This window comes from Salvelinus sp. IW2-2015, linkage group LG18 (assembly GCF_002910315.2).
Source record: "Salvelinus sp. IW2-2015 linkage group LG18, ASM291031v2, whole genome shotgun sequence".
Taxonomy (NCBI): Eukaryota; Metazoa; Chordata; class Actinopteri; order Salmoniformes; family Salmonidae; genus Salvelinus; species Salvelinus sp. IW2-2015.
In genome coordinates, this window is record NC_036858.1 from 21,504,964 (window position 1) to 21,518,646 (window position 13,683).

A 13,683-nucleotide genomic window follows, 5' to 3' on the forward strand; every position below is an offset into this window, starting at 1 on the left:
TCACTTCAAACTGAAACTGGAAAAATTGAAAACTAGCTGCACTTCATTTCGTTTTACCTTTTTTCAATTGACATTTATTTGTATACATCCATAAAAATTATGCCTGGCTGAGCTGAGAAACTCTGTCTGCCCAACTTCCAACACATTATTTACTATGGGACAGCTGGAGATTTTGGACAATTTGAATATTGAAACAATGTTGCAAATGTGAGAGAGGCAGAGAGCAAGGTTTATACAAATCTCCGCTCTTGAAAACAAAATGTTAGTCTAAAAGAAATGTCAGATAATGTCTAGATGCTTTTTATAGTGGAGATCAAGTTTATAAATTGCTTGGCTGGGCTGATGAGAGAGTGGATTGAGCAGTCAGATGGAACAAAGTAAATAGGCATTTTAAAGTCATAGATTTAGCCGGTGGTAACTTGTGGAATAGACACCGGCTGGAATGCGGTTTTAACCAATCAGCATTCAAATTTCACAGCACGGTGTAAACAAATGTCTGTGTGCCTAACAGAAGTTTTATGCAACATCACTTTGATTAAACCTTCACTTTGAAAATACTGCTTCTTCCTCTCTACTCCGAGCACCTTTCCTTCGCCACTACCCTGGCTCTCTGCAATTATTACAATGTAACAATAGTATAACGGCCAATACTGGCTTTGGAACATTGATGGGTTTGCCACTATAATCCAGTGGCTGCTTGATTACAAATGATTTAACATGGCTGCAAAATAATTGAGCCTTGTCATGGGTGGAATGAACAGGATGAAAATTACCATAGTTATTGACAACATTCACAATGTAGCAAAAGGGGTGCCGTTTAAAGCAGTGTTAACAGTTCAATAAAAATGATTACACACATTTTATTTGCACCCTGTGACTGTGCGTACAAAGAGCTGGATTATCTGGACAACAGAATCTCATCAAGCAGTGACGAGGCACCTGTAAGACGTGAATGCAGCTCAAAAACAGTGAATCAGTGTACAAGAGCCAGGGACACAAAGCTCTAACCCAGAGCAATATACTGTACAGTAGGCCTACTTTATCTGAGGATCATGAAAGCTGAAGGTGGGGCTTTGTATTAAACTCGGTATGGCCTCTCTCCCTCTGCAGGAGACACAGGGAAAAGCTACAGACGCAATTCTCTGAGAGCTGGAACCTGAGGGAGTGCGGAATCAACTCCTCTGGGCGGATGTCTAAATCCTGCCCCAGGCCTCAGTGCGGCCTGCAGCTTCAAAAGGTGAGATAAAGAACCAGCCTTTCTTATTGTATTCTACTTTGACGTTTATATACAGTTGAAGTCGGAAGTTTACATACACCTTAGCCAAAAACCTTTAAACTCCGTTTAAAAATTCCCTGTCTTAGGTCAGTTAGGATCACCACTTAATTTTAAGAATGTGAAATATCAGAATAATAGTAGAGAGAATGATTTATTGCAGGCCTTTATTACTTTCATCACATTCCCAGTCGGTCAGAAGTTTACACTCAATTAGTATTTTGTAGCATTGCCTTTAAATTGTTTAACATGGGTCAAACGTTTTGGGTAGCCTTCCACAAGCTTCCCACAATAAGTTGGGTGAATTTTGGCCCATTCCTCCTGACAGAGCTGGTGTAACTGAGTGAGTTTGTAGGCCTCCATTCTCGCACACACTTCTTCAGTTCTGCCCACAGATTTTCTATAGAATTGAGGTCAGGGCTTTGTGATGGCCACTCCAAGACCTTGATTTTGTTGTCCTTAAGCCACAACTTTGAAAGTATGCTGGGGTCATTGTCCATTTGGAAGACCCATTTGGGACCAAGCTTTAACTTCCTGACTGATGTCTTGAGATGTTGCTTCAATATATCCACATAATTTTCCTACCTCGTGATGCCATCTATTTTGTGAAGTGCACCAGTCCCTCTTGCAGCAAAGCACCCCACAACATGATGCTGCCACCCCCGTGCTTCACGGTTGGGATGGTGTTCTTCGGCTTGCAAGCATCCCCCTTTTTCCTCCAAACAAACCGATGGTCATTATGGCCAAACAGTTTTATTTTTGTTTCATCAGACCAGAGGACATTTTTCCAAAAAGTATGATCTTTGTCCCCAGTGCAGTTGCAAACCGTAGTCGGGCTTTTTTATGGCGGTTTTGGAGCAGTGGCTTCTTCCTTGCTGAGCACTTTCAGGTTATTTTTTAAAAATATATATTTTACCTTTATTCAACTAGGCAAGTCAGTTAAGAACAAATTCTTATTTTCAATGATGGCCTAGAACAGTGGGTTAACTGCCTTGTTCAGGGGCAGAACGGTTATGTTGATATAGGACTCGTTTTACTGTGGATATAGATACTTCTGTACCCATTTCCCCAGCATCTTCACAAGGTCCTTTGCTGTTGTTCTGGATTGATTTGCACTTTTCGCACAAAAGTACGTTCATTTCTAGGAGACAGAACGCGTCTCCTTCCTAACCGTATGACGGCTGCGTGTGTCCCATGGTGTTTATACTTGCGTACTATTGTTTGTACAGATGAACGCGGTACCTTCAGGCATTTGGAAATTGCTCCCAAGGATGAACCAGACTTGTGGAGGTCTACAATTTTTTCTGAGGTCTTGGCTGATTCCTTTTGATTTTCCCATGATGTCAAGCAAAGAGGCACTGAGTTTGACAGGCTAGCCCTTGAAATACATCCACAGGTACACCTCTAATTGACTCAAATGATGTCAATTAGCCTATCAGAAGCTTCTAAAGCCATGACATCCTTTTCTGGAATTTTCCAAGCTGTTTAAAGGCACAGTCAACTTAGTGTATGTAAACGTCTGACCCACTGGAATTGTTATACAGTGAATTATAAGTGAACTAATCTGTCTGTAAACAATTGTTGGAAAAATGACTTGTGTCATGCACAATGTAGATGTTTTAACCGACTTGCCAAAACTATAGTTTGTTAACAAGAAATTTGTGAAGTGGTTGAAAAACGAGTTTTATTGACTCCAACCTAAGTGTATGTAAACTTCCGACTTCAACCGTATATATACGATAAGTACACTCTTTGAAAAAACATCTTGAGAGGTTCTTTGTCAGGGGTGAGGGGGATATGTGTAACCATTTTCACCAAAGTGTTATTTGCATATCAGGAAGGGTTCTTTACTACTGTGATGGTTATGAATAACCATCCTGTTTTTCCTCTCTTCACCATGTTTTTKTTTTATGCCATGAAATGCTGCTCATTAGGCCTGTTTCCTCTTATTTATAGACTGTGTGGAGATACACTGAGTGTAAAAAAACATTAGGAACACCTTATCTTTCCATGACACAGGTTGACCAGGTGAATCAAGGTGAAAGCTGTGATCCCTTATTGATTTCACTTGTTAAAGCCTCCATTTCATTCAGTGTATATGAAGGGGAATAGACAGGTTAAGGAAGGATTTTTAAGCCTTGAGACAATTGAGACATGTATTGTGTACGTGTGCCATTCAGAGGTTGAATGGGCAAGACAAAATATTGATGTGCCTTTGAATGGGTATGGTAGTAGATGCTAGGCACATCGGTTTGAATGTGTCAAGAACTGAAACGCTGCTGGGGTTTTCATGCTGAACAGTTTCCTGTGTGTTTCAAGAATGGTCCACCACCCAAAGGACATTCAGCCAACTTGGCACAACTGTGGGATGCATTGGAGTCAACATGGGCCAGCATCCCTGTGGAACGCTTTCGACACCTTGTAGAGTCCAAGCCCTGACAGTTCCTCAAAAGGTTGCAAGTTCAAATCCCCACACAGCAAATTTGTAAGTGTTAAAATCTTGGCTCTCAGGTAAAAAGAGTGTTGWGTGTTATATCTGAGTGTTGATTCTACACTCTTAGAAAAAAAGGTTCCAAAGGGTTCTTCGGCTGTCCCCAAAGGAGAACCCTTTTTTGGTTCCAGGTAGAGCCCCTTTTGGTTCCAGGTAGAACCATTTTGGGTTCCATATAGAACCTTTGTAGAAAGGGTTCTACAAAATGATTTGATAAAATACTGATTTAGGCCTTTACTACTAAAGCCCATAGAAACGCATTGAATAACACATTCATAATGTCAAAAAGGACAGTAAAACATTTTTACTAAAGAAACAAGGTTTTGAAGTATCTGTCCTAAATCTTTTTTTTACACATACAGTATTTAACCCCTTTTTGGGGTGGGCACAAAACTACCTTCATACTTTCATTCGTTTTTTTAAACCTGTACCGGTTACCTTCAGACGAGTCCTATGACACTTGTGGGTATCTTAAAGCAAAATGCCATCGTGTTCGTAAGTCTCCCTTTCCAAAGAGTGGTCATAATACTTTGTAGGTCCAACCGTTTGAACGCTACAGATGTTTTTTGGGATGTCTCATGGTCTGACAAACATCGCTCTAGGTTTGCCACCTGGCGAATGCAGTGGATTTGGAAGCATCAAATGCAAAAAACCTTGATATCTCTTCCTTAAACTGACAGATTTTGATTAGGCTTTTTTGTTATGTAACTCTAGGGGGTTAAACACTATTATTACACACAGAGTCCATGCAAGTGACTTGTTATGCAAATGTTTTCTCCTGGACTTATTTATGCTTGCCATAACAGAGGTTGAATAATTGACTCAAGACATTTCAGCTTTGCATTTTTTATTAATTTGTAAACATTTCAAAAAACATTATTCCACTTTGACATTATGGGGTATTGTGTGTAGGCCAGTGACATACATTGCAATTGAATCCATTTCAAATTCAGGTAACACAACAAAATGTGGAAAAGGTCAACGGGTGTGACCATGTTCTGACGACACTGTATGGTAATAAAGGGTTTACGTTTCATTCAAACACAATCACTGAGGCAATCACTTGGTGAAGGCTTCATGACTAGAAGTTATTGAATGCAACAATAATATCTTTGTTACTAACAAACACAATCATGGGTGATTATATCTCACATTCACTTGAAAGGCATGCTGGGAAATATGCAAATACAGCTTTACAACGTACAATGATAAACCCGCCCCCAACTCAAATATAGTGTTCATTTAAGTTGTAATTTGCAACACCCAGTTTGTGAAAACTTTGAAAAGTGTTAGGTTAACACTATTTCGGTGGGTCACATACAGTATAATGTCGGGAAAAGTGTTGAATTTAATACTGTCGGTCTTAAAATTCTGATCTCAAATTTGATGTGCAGAGCATTGATGCCTACTTTAAATCAAGTATTGCTTAGCACTTCTACTTTGATGTTGGTTTTGTCCAAAAATCGGAAAATGATTGACTTCATTCTGGGCCACTTTTAGCAAAGTGCAGAAACAGATTGTTGCCAATAAATCTGAGGCCAATCTCTGTTATGCCAACAGACCTGGTGTCAGTTCTTTTTTTAAATTATTATTWTTTTTTAATATCCAAACATACAATATACTTGCAGTGAAGGCGCTGAACAACAACACCACCAGTCATCCAACAGACTCCTATTTAGAGCGACACACAGAAGCATCCAGGGTCAATGCCCTGCTCAAGGACACGTCGACAGATCTCCAACAAGGCCAAAAAAAACAGGGACGCGAACCCTCCAAGATCCCCCCACAGTTCCCCATAGCTGTCCCTCAATCATCCGAGACCCCTACCAAGAACGACATTTATATATATATATATATATATATATATAATGAATTCCATTCCCCACCCCCAAGAACCCTCCCCAATGCACCAACAACCAAGAAAATGAACTCATGAGAAAAAAGTCTCCAGAAAACAACAATGATGTTGGACAACTAATATCATAACAGCAAGGCCAACTGTATATGTTTGAGTGCATGTCTGGCACTATTTACAGCTGCCTGAAAAAGTATGTGAACCCTTTGGAATTACCTGATTTTCTGCATAAATTAGTCATAACATGATCTTCATCTCAGTCACAACAATAGACAAACACAGTGTGCTTAAACTAATAACACACAAATTATTGTATTTTTCTTGTCTATGTTGAATACATAATTTAAACATCTACAGTGTAGGTTGGAAAAAGTATGTGAACCCCTAGGTTACTAACTTTTCAAAAAGCTAATTGGAGTTAGGAGTCATTGGAGATGTTGGTTAGAGCTGCCCTGTCCTATTAAGAATACTCACAAAATTTGAGTTTGTTATTCACAAGAAGCATTGCCTGATGTGAACCATGCCTCGAACAAAAAGATCTCAGAAGACCTAAGATGAAGAATTGTTGACTTGCATAAATCCTCTCTGGGATAGGGGGCAGTATTTTCACGTCCGGATGAAAAGCGTGCCCAAAGTAAACTGCCCAGAAGGCCCAGAAGCTAGGAAATGCATATAAATAYTAGATTTGCATAGAAAACACTCTGAATTTCCTAAAACTGTTAGAATAATGTCTGTGAGTATAACAGAACTGATTTGGCATGCGAAACCCCAAGCACAATCCGTGTGTTTTCCAATTGTTTTCTATGGGAGACCTGATTTATTAGGGCCCAGATTGCAGTTTCTATGGCTTCCACTAGATGTCAACAGTCTTTAGAATTGTTCGATGTTTTTCTTTTGAGAAATGAAGAAGTAGGGCTGTTCTTTGTAGGTGTCACTGAAGGGCTTTAATCTTTTGTTGCGTGTGAACTAGAGCGCGCTTCACGTTGTTTTTATCCGGTATTAGAAACAGTATATTCCGTCTTAAATTTTATCGTTTATTTACATTTTAGGATACCTGGGGTTGGATTAGGAARGTTGTTTGAAATGTTTGGACCAAGTTTTCAGGTAACTTATTAGATACTTTGTAGTCATGTTGGAACCGGTGTATTTCTGAATCAAACGCACCAAATACATTGACATTTTGGGGATATAAAGAAGGAATTTATCGAACAAAACGACCATTCATTGTGTCACTGAGACATTTGAGATTGCAAAAGGAAGAAGATCTTCAAAGGTAAGGCATTTATTATATGGCTATTTCTGACTTGTGTCGCACCTGCCTTGTTGAAATATGTTTTTCATTTGTTTGTATGCGGGGCGCTGTCCTCAGATAATCGCATGGTTTGCTTTCACCGCTAAGCCTTTTTGAAATCTGTCACAGCGGCTGGATTAACAAGATATTAAGCTTTATTTTGATGTATTACACTTATATTTTTGTGAAGYTTGAATATTGATATTTCTGTAGTTTGAATTTGGCACGCTACAATTTCACTGGACGTTGTCAAATCAATCCCGCTAGCGGGATTCGCGCTTAAGGGATCCATAAGAGGATAAAGCTGGAAAGGGTTACAAAGGTATCTCTAAAAGCCTTGATGTTCATCAGTCCACGGTAAGACAAATTGTCTATAAATGGAGAAAGTTCAGCGCTGTTGCTACTCTCCCTAGGAGTGGCCGTCCTGCAAGAGCACAGTGCAGAATGCTCAATGAGGTTAAGAAGAATCCTAGAGTGTCAGCTAAAGACTTACAGAATTCTCTGGAACATGCTAACATCTCTGTTGACGAGTCAACGATACGTAAAACACTAAACAAGAATGGTGTTCATGGGAGGACACCACGGAAGAAGCCACTGCTGTCCAAAAAAAACATTGCTGCACGTCTGAAGTTCGCACAAGGGCACCTGGATGTTTCAAAGCACTTCTGGCAAAATATTCTCTGGAAGGACCACACAACACTATGTGTGGAGAAAAAAAGGCACAGCACACCAACATCAAAACCTCATCTCAACTGTAAAGTATGGTGGAAGGAGCATCATGGTTTGGGGCTGCTTTGCTGCCTCAGGTTCTAGACAGCTTGCTATCATCGATGGAAAAATAAATTCCCAAGTTTATCAAGACATTTTGCAGGAGAATGTAAGGCTATCTGTCCACCAATTGAAGCTCAACAGAAGTTGGGTGATGCAAAAGGACAACTACGCAAAACACAGAAGTAAATCAACAACAGAATGGCTTCAACAGAAGAAAATACGCCTTCTGGAGTGGGCCAGTCAGAGTCCTGACCTCAACCCGATTTAAAATACTGTGGCAGGACCTCGAGAGCAGTTCACACCAGACATCCTAAGAATATTGCTGAACTGAAAGAGTTTTGTAAAGATGAATGGTCCAAAATCCGTCCTGATCATTGTGCATATCTGGTCTGCAGCTACAGACAACGTTTGGTTGAGTTGATTGCTGCCAAAGGAGGGTCAACCAGTTATGAAATCCAAGGGTTCACATACTTTTCCCACCCTACACTGTGAATGTTTACACAGTGTGTTCAATAAATACATGAAAACGTATAATTGTTTGTGTGTTATTAGTTTAAGCAAACTGTTTGTCTATTTTTGTGATTTAGATGAAGATCAGATCACATTTTATAACCAATTTATGCTGAAATCCAGGTAATTCCAAAGTGTTCACATACTTTTTCTTGCCACTGTACATATGTGTGTGTCCGTGTATGTGTGTATTTGAATGAGAGTGTGTGTACATGTATGTGTACAAACACCTGCATGGCATCAGCCTCAGGCAAACTGAAATTAGCTGTAAAAACACTGCCCCTCAGTGTCATTCAAACTTACTTTTGATTATGTTTTATTTTGACTTTCTTTTTTTAACTTTATCTTTGACCATCATTCTATCTCCTGCCCAGCAACTCCACTCCCACTTGTCTCCAATTCCACATCCCAAACCTCAGCTTCCCTCAGTCCATCCCACCTATCTCTGCTGGCCACCCTCTTCGGATTTCTACGCAACATATATCTTTCAACTATGCTGTGATGTTTAAAGTACAACTTCAATCTATCAAATCGAATAGAATCCACAGATTACGAGATGAAGATAAATACTTTTACTAAGAGTATTAGTAATTGACTGACCCGGTCTCTCCAGATCTCTTATCAGTACTATTTCTAGGGTCAATTTTAGATCAATGTCATGCATTTTCAGCCATTCCTGAACCTGAGACCAGAAACAGGCTACCTGAGGGCAATACCAAAATAAATGGTCTATTGATTCTGTATCCTCACAACAAAATCTGCAGAGCTTTGATGATTTAATGCCCGAAATAATCAACATTTTGTTTGTGGCAAGAATTCTATATAATAATTTTAGCTGAAAAGCACAAAGTCTTGAATCTTGCGTTGTTTTATATATCAACTCTGTACCATGGAATCAGTACATCAAAAAATCTCTTCCCAACTATTTTGCCATCTGTATGGCACAGTTGTCAACATACTGGTCCTCAACTGAAACTGGTATACTTTCCTATTTATGCTATTTTTATTCCTCTGCAAGTTTTGATCCTTTATATTGGGCAGACAGACCAGTTTCCTACCTCTTCCAACTACCACCTGCCTCCTCTATTTTTGGGGTAATGCTGTAATCAATTGGTAGTACACTTGGATTAAGCAGGAAGATAACTGATAACTCTGATAACTCCATGAAAGACATCTCTACCATTCCAATTTACAATATAATTTAAGAACAAAATACCCTTTTCAAACATTTTTCCCATAAATACAGGAAATTTATCAACCAGCACATTTGAGTTCAGCCATAATATTTGCTGTAACATTTGTTATATATTTTCAGAGGGATGAAATTGAAATTGTAGCCAGCTCTGCAATGCTTGTTTGAAAAAGAGAGATACTTTGAAAAAAGTAGCATTTTCAATTAATCAAAAATTAGACATGGCAATCTGCATAATTAATCTGCACATCTGTACGATTTTTAAACAATGGATGAGCTTTTCTTAGTAATCTACTTGAGAACCATTTAGGATTCAAGTAAAACTTTTGAATAAGTGAAGCTTTTATAGAGAGGTTTCGTGCTTTTATATTTAATAATCTCAACCCACCCAATTCATATTCATTATACAGATAGGCACATTTTGTCTGATTTAGCGTCCCAAATAAAGCAAAATATTTTCTGCTCATATGATTTGAAAAACGAATCATCATGAGTAGGCAGCGCCATAAGTAAGTGAATAAACTGAGATATGACTAAGGAGTTAATCAGGGCAATTTTTTCCATAAATCGACAGGTATTTACCTCTCCATGGTTGCAGGATCTTGTCTATTTTTACATGTTTTCTATTGAAATTCATTGTGGAGCGCTTATTTATATATTTTGTGATATGAATACCATGTCTACTTCACCGTCAGCCCATTTTAGAGGTAAACTGCAGGATAATGTAAAAGTTGTATTTTTTAAAGATCCAATACGTAATATTGTACACTTGTCTTAATTAGGTTTTAGTCCAGAGAGTTCAGAAAAGTTATCTAGATCTTCAATGAGACATTGCAGGGATCTAGCGTGCGGACTTAATATAAAATGTGAGTCATCGGCATACATGGACACCTTTATTTTTAAGCCTTGGATTTCTAATCCTCTAATCTGGTTATTGGATCTGATTTTAATAGCTAGCATTTCGATGGCCATAACAAATAGATATGGTGACAGCGGACACCCTTGTTTAACTCCTCTTGACAATTCAAAACTCTCTGAGAAGTAGCCTCTATTTACTATTTTACACCTGGGGTTGCTATACATTACTTTGAACCATTTTATAAGAGAATCACCGAAATTGAAAAAATCCAGGCATTTATAAATAAGATCTAGTCTGACTTTATCAAATGCCTATTCAAAATCAGCTATAAATACCAGGCCTGGCTTCTTAGATGTTATTATCTATTCTATTATTTCTAGTAGATGTCGTATATTATCTCCAATGTATCATCCATGTCAAAAACCAGTCTGATCAGGATGAACAATACCTGGTAAAACCCCTTTTAATTCTGAGTGCTATCATTTCGCTAGTATTTTTGGATCATAACATTGAAGTGTAAGGGGCCTCCAGTTTTTTAGATAGACTGGATGTTTATATTTTCCATTTTAATAATAGTGAAATCAGACCTTCCTGCTGAGTACCTGACAGACTACCATTTCTATAGGAGTAGTTAAAACAATCTAACAATGGAGCTTTTAGCAAAAAAGGCTTGATATACCTCTTCTGGTATGCCTCAAGCCCTAGGGTTTTTCCAGACTGAAAGGATTTAATAGCCTCAAAAGTTCTTCCTCTGTAATTTGGCCTTCACACTGAACTTTCTGTACYTTTGTTAATTTTCAATATTTTGTATTATTTGGAAATAATTCCTTACCGTAATCTTCATTCAGTGGGAGAGGATGAGACGGAAAAGAGAACATTTGAACATCTGTTACTTTAGCCAGGACCTGCTTTTTTGTTATTTATGAATATGGAATTGAATGACATCTGAAGGTACATGTAAAGGTATCCCAAACAATAAGTGGATTTGCTGTTCCTATATTATACTGGAATTATTCAGTTTTAAATTATTTTGTCTTAGTTAAAAATAAGTTCTACTCCGGTAAACTTTGATTAAATTTCCAATATCCACGTCCACGTGGATATTCTATAAGAGTTATGTGAAGGCCAATTAGAAGATGATCCGATCGCATTCTGTCTCCTATTGAAACTTTTTTAACCTTTGATGCAAGAGAGAAAGAGACAAGAAAGTAGTCAAGATGACTAGCTTGATTAAGTCTCCTCCATGTACAGTGGGGCAAAAAAGTATTTAGTCAGCCACCGATTGTGCAAGTTCTCCCACTTAAAAAGATGAGAGAGGCCTGTAATTTTCATCATAGGTACACTTCAACTATGACAGACAAAATGAGAAAAAAAAGTCCAGAAAATCACATTGTAGGATTTTTAATGAATTTATTTGCAAATTATGGTGGAAAAATAAGTATTGGTCAATAACAAAATTTATCTCAATACTTTTATATACCCTTTGTGGCAATGACAGAGGTCAAACGTTTTCGAAGTCTTCACAAGGTTTTCACACACTGTTGCTGGTATTTTGGCCCATTCCTCCATGCAGATCTCCTCTAGAGCATTGATGTTTTTGGGGCTGTTGCTGGGCAACACGGACTTCAACTCCCTCCAAAGATTTTCTATGGGGTTGAGATCTGGAGACTGGCTAGCCACTCCAGGACCTTGAAAGCATCTTACGAAGCCACTCCTTCGTTGCCCGGGCGGTGTGTTTGGATCATGTTCATGCTGAAAGACCCAGCCACGTTTTCATCTTCAATGCCCTTGCTGATGGAAGGAGGTTTCACTCAAAATTCACGATACATGGCCCCATTCATTCTGTCCTTTACACGGATCAGTCGTCCTGGTCCTTTGCAGAAAAACAGCCCCAAAGCATGATGTTTCCACCCCCATGCTTCACAGTAGGTATGGTGTTCTTTGGATGCAACTCAGCATTTTTTGTCCTCCAAACACGACGAGTTGAGTTTTTACCAAAAAGTTCTATTTTGGTTTCATCTGACCATATGACATTCTCCCAATCTTCTTTCGGATCATATAAATGCTCTCTAGCAAACTTCAGACGGCCTGGACATGTACTGGCTTAAGCAGGGGACACGTCTGGCACTGCAGGATTTGAGTCCCTGCGGCGTAGTTGTTACTGATGGTAGGCTTTGTTACTTTGGTCCAGCTCTCTGCAGTCATTCACTAGTCCCCCCTGTGGTTCTGGGATTTTTGCTCACCTTTCTTGTATCATTTTGACCCTACGGGGTGAGATCTTGCGTGGAGCCCCAGATCTCGGAGATTATCAGTGGTCTGTATGTCTTCCATGTCCTAATAATTGCTCCCACCGTTGATTTCTTCAAACCAAGCTGCTACCTATTGCAGATCAGTCTTCCCAGCCTGTTGCAGGTCTACAATTTGTTTCTGGTGTCCTTTGACAGCTCTTTGGTTCTTGGCCATAGTGGATTTGGAGTGTGACTGTTTGAGTTGTGACAGGTGTCTTTTATACTGATAACAAGTTCAAACAGGTGCCATTTATACAGTAACGAGTGGAGGACAGAGGAGCCTCTTAAATAAGAAGTTACAGGTCTGTGAGAGCCAGAAATCTTGCTTGTTTGTAGGTGACCAAATACTTATTTTCCACCATAATTTGCAAATAAATTCATAAAAAATCCTACAATGTGTTTTCTGGAATTTTTTTTCTCATTTTGTCTGTCATAGTTGAAGTTACCTATGATGAAAATTACAGGCCTCTCTCACTTTTAAGTGGGAGAACTTGCACAATTGTGGCTGACTAAATACTTTTTTGCCCCACTGTATATCTCACTAGGTTGGGATTTTTAGTCTCCAACATCCACATTCTAATGTTCATAATATTTGTGATTTCCTTAAGGGCACAGTGATGATTGATTTGTAAGAGTGATTTCCTTTACGGTCCATTGAGCTACTTAACACTGTGTTATAGTCACCTTACCATAATGATTTGATTCATTTGTGCTCTAGGGTTCAATAAATTGGTATAATATTTTCGAAGAATATGGATCATCCTGATTTGGACCATATAGATTAATGAGCCACATTTCTTTTTCTTCCACTTTCATATTCAAAAAGATCCAACTTCCTGCAAATCATTCCTAACCATTTGCACATTCAGATCGACATTTTTGTTAATTCATTTCATCACACCTAATTATTTCACCACCCCCTTCCTTTTTCCACACACACTTCATCTAAGAATGTAGAGTGAGTTTCTTGTAAACAGAGTATATTATATTCCTTTTCTTTTAGCCACATAAAGACTGATCTTCTTTTTTAATAATCTGCTAAACCGTTATAACTGATTAGTACTTATTTCACCCCTTACCATGACTAGATACTATTCTCAGTCTAAATTGACCATAATTAGGTTGTAAAGTTACTGCCATCAGAGGTATTATG

The 13,683-nt window shown here is 38.6% G+C and overlaps 1 protein-coding gene across 1 annotated transcript in view; it reads left to right on the forward strand.

Moving 5' to 3' along the window:
- nrg3b (neuregulin 3b) overlaps window positions 1–13,683 on the forward strand; it is a 412,760-nt gene that overhangs the window by 373,155 nt on the left and 25,922 nt on the right. Inside the window, exon 6 of the mRNA XM_024008300.2 lies at window positions 1,111–1,237. Within this exon, the coding sequence (XP_023864068.1) occupies window positions 1,111–1,237 (127 nt within the window). The remainder of the gene's footprint in view (window positions 1–1,110; window positions 1,238–13,683) is intronic.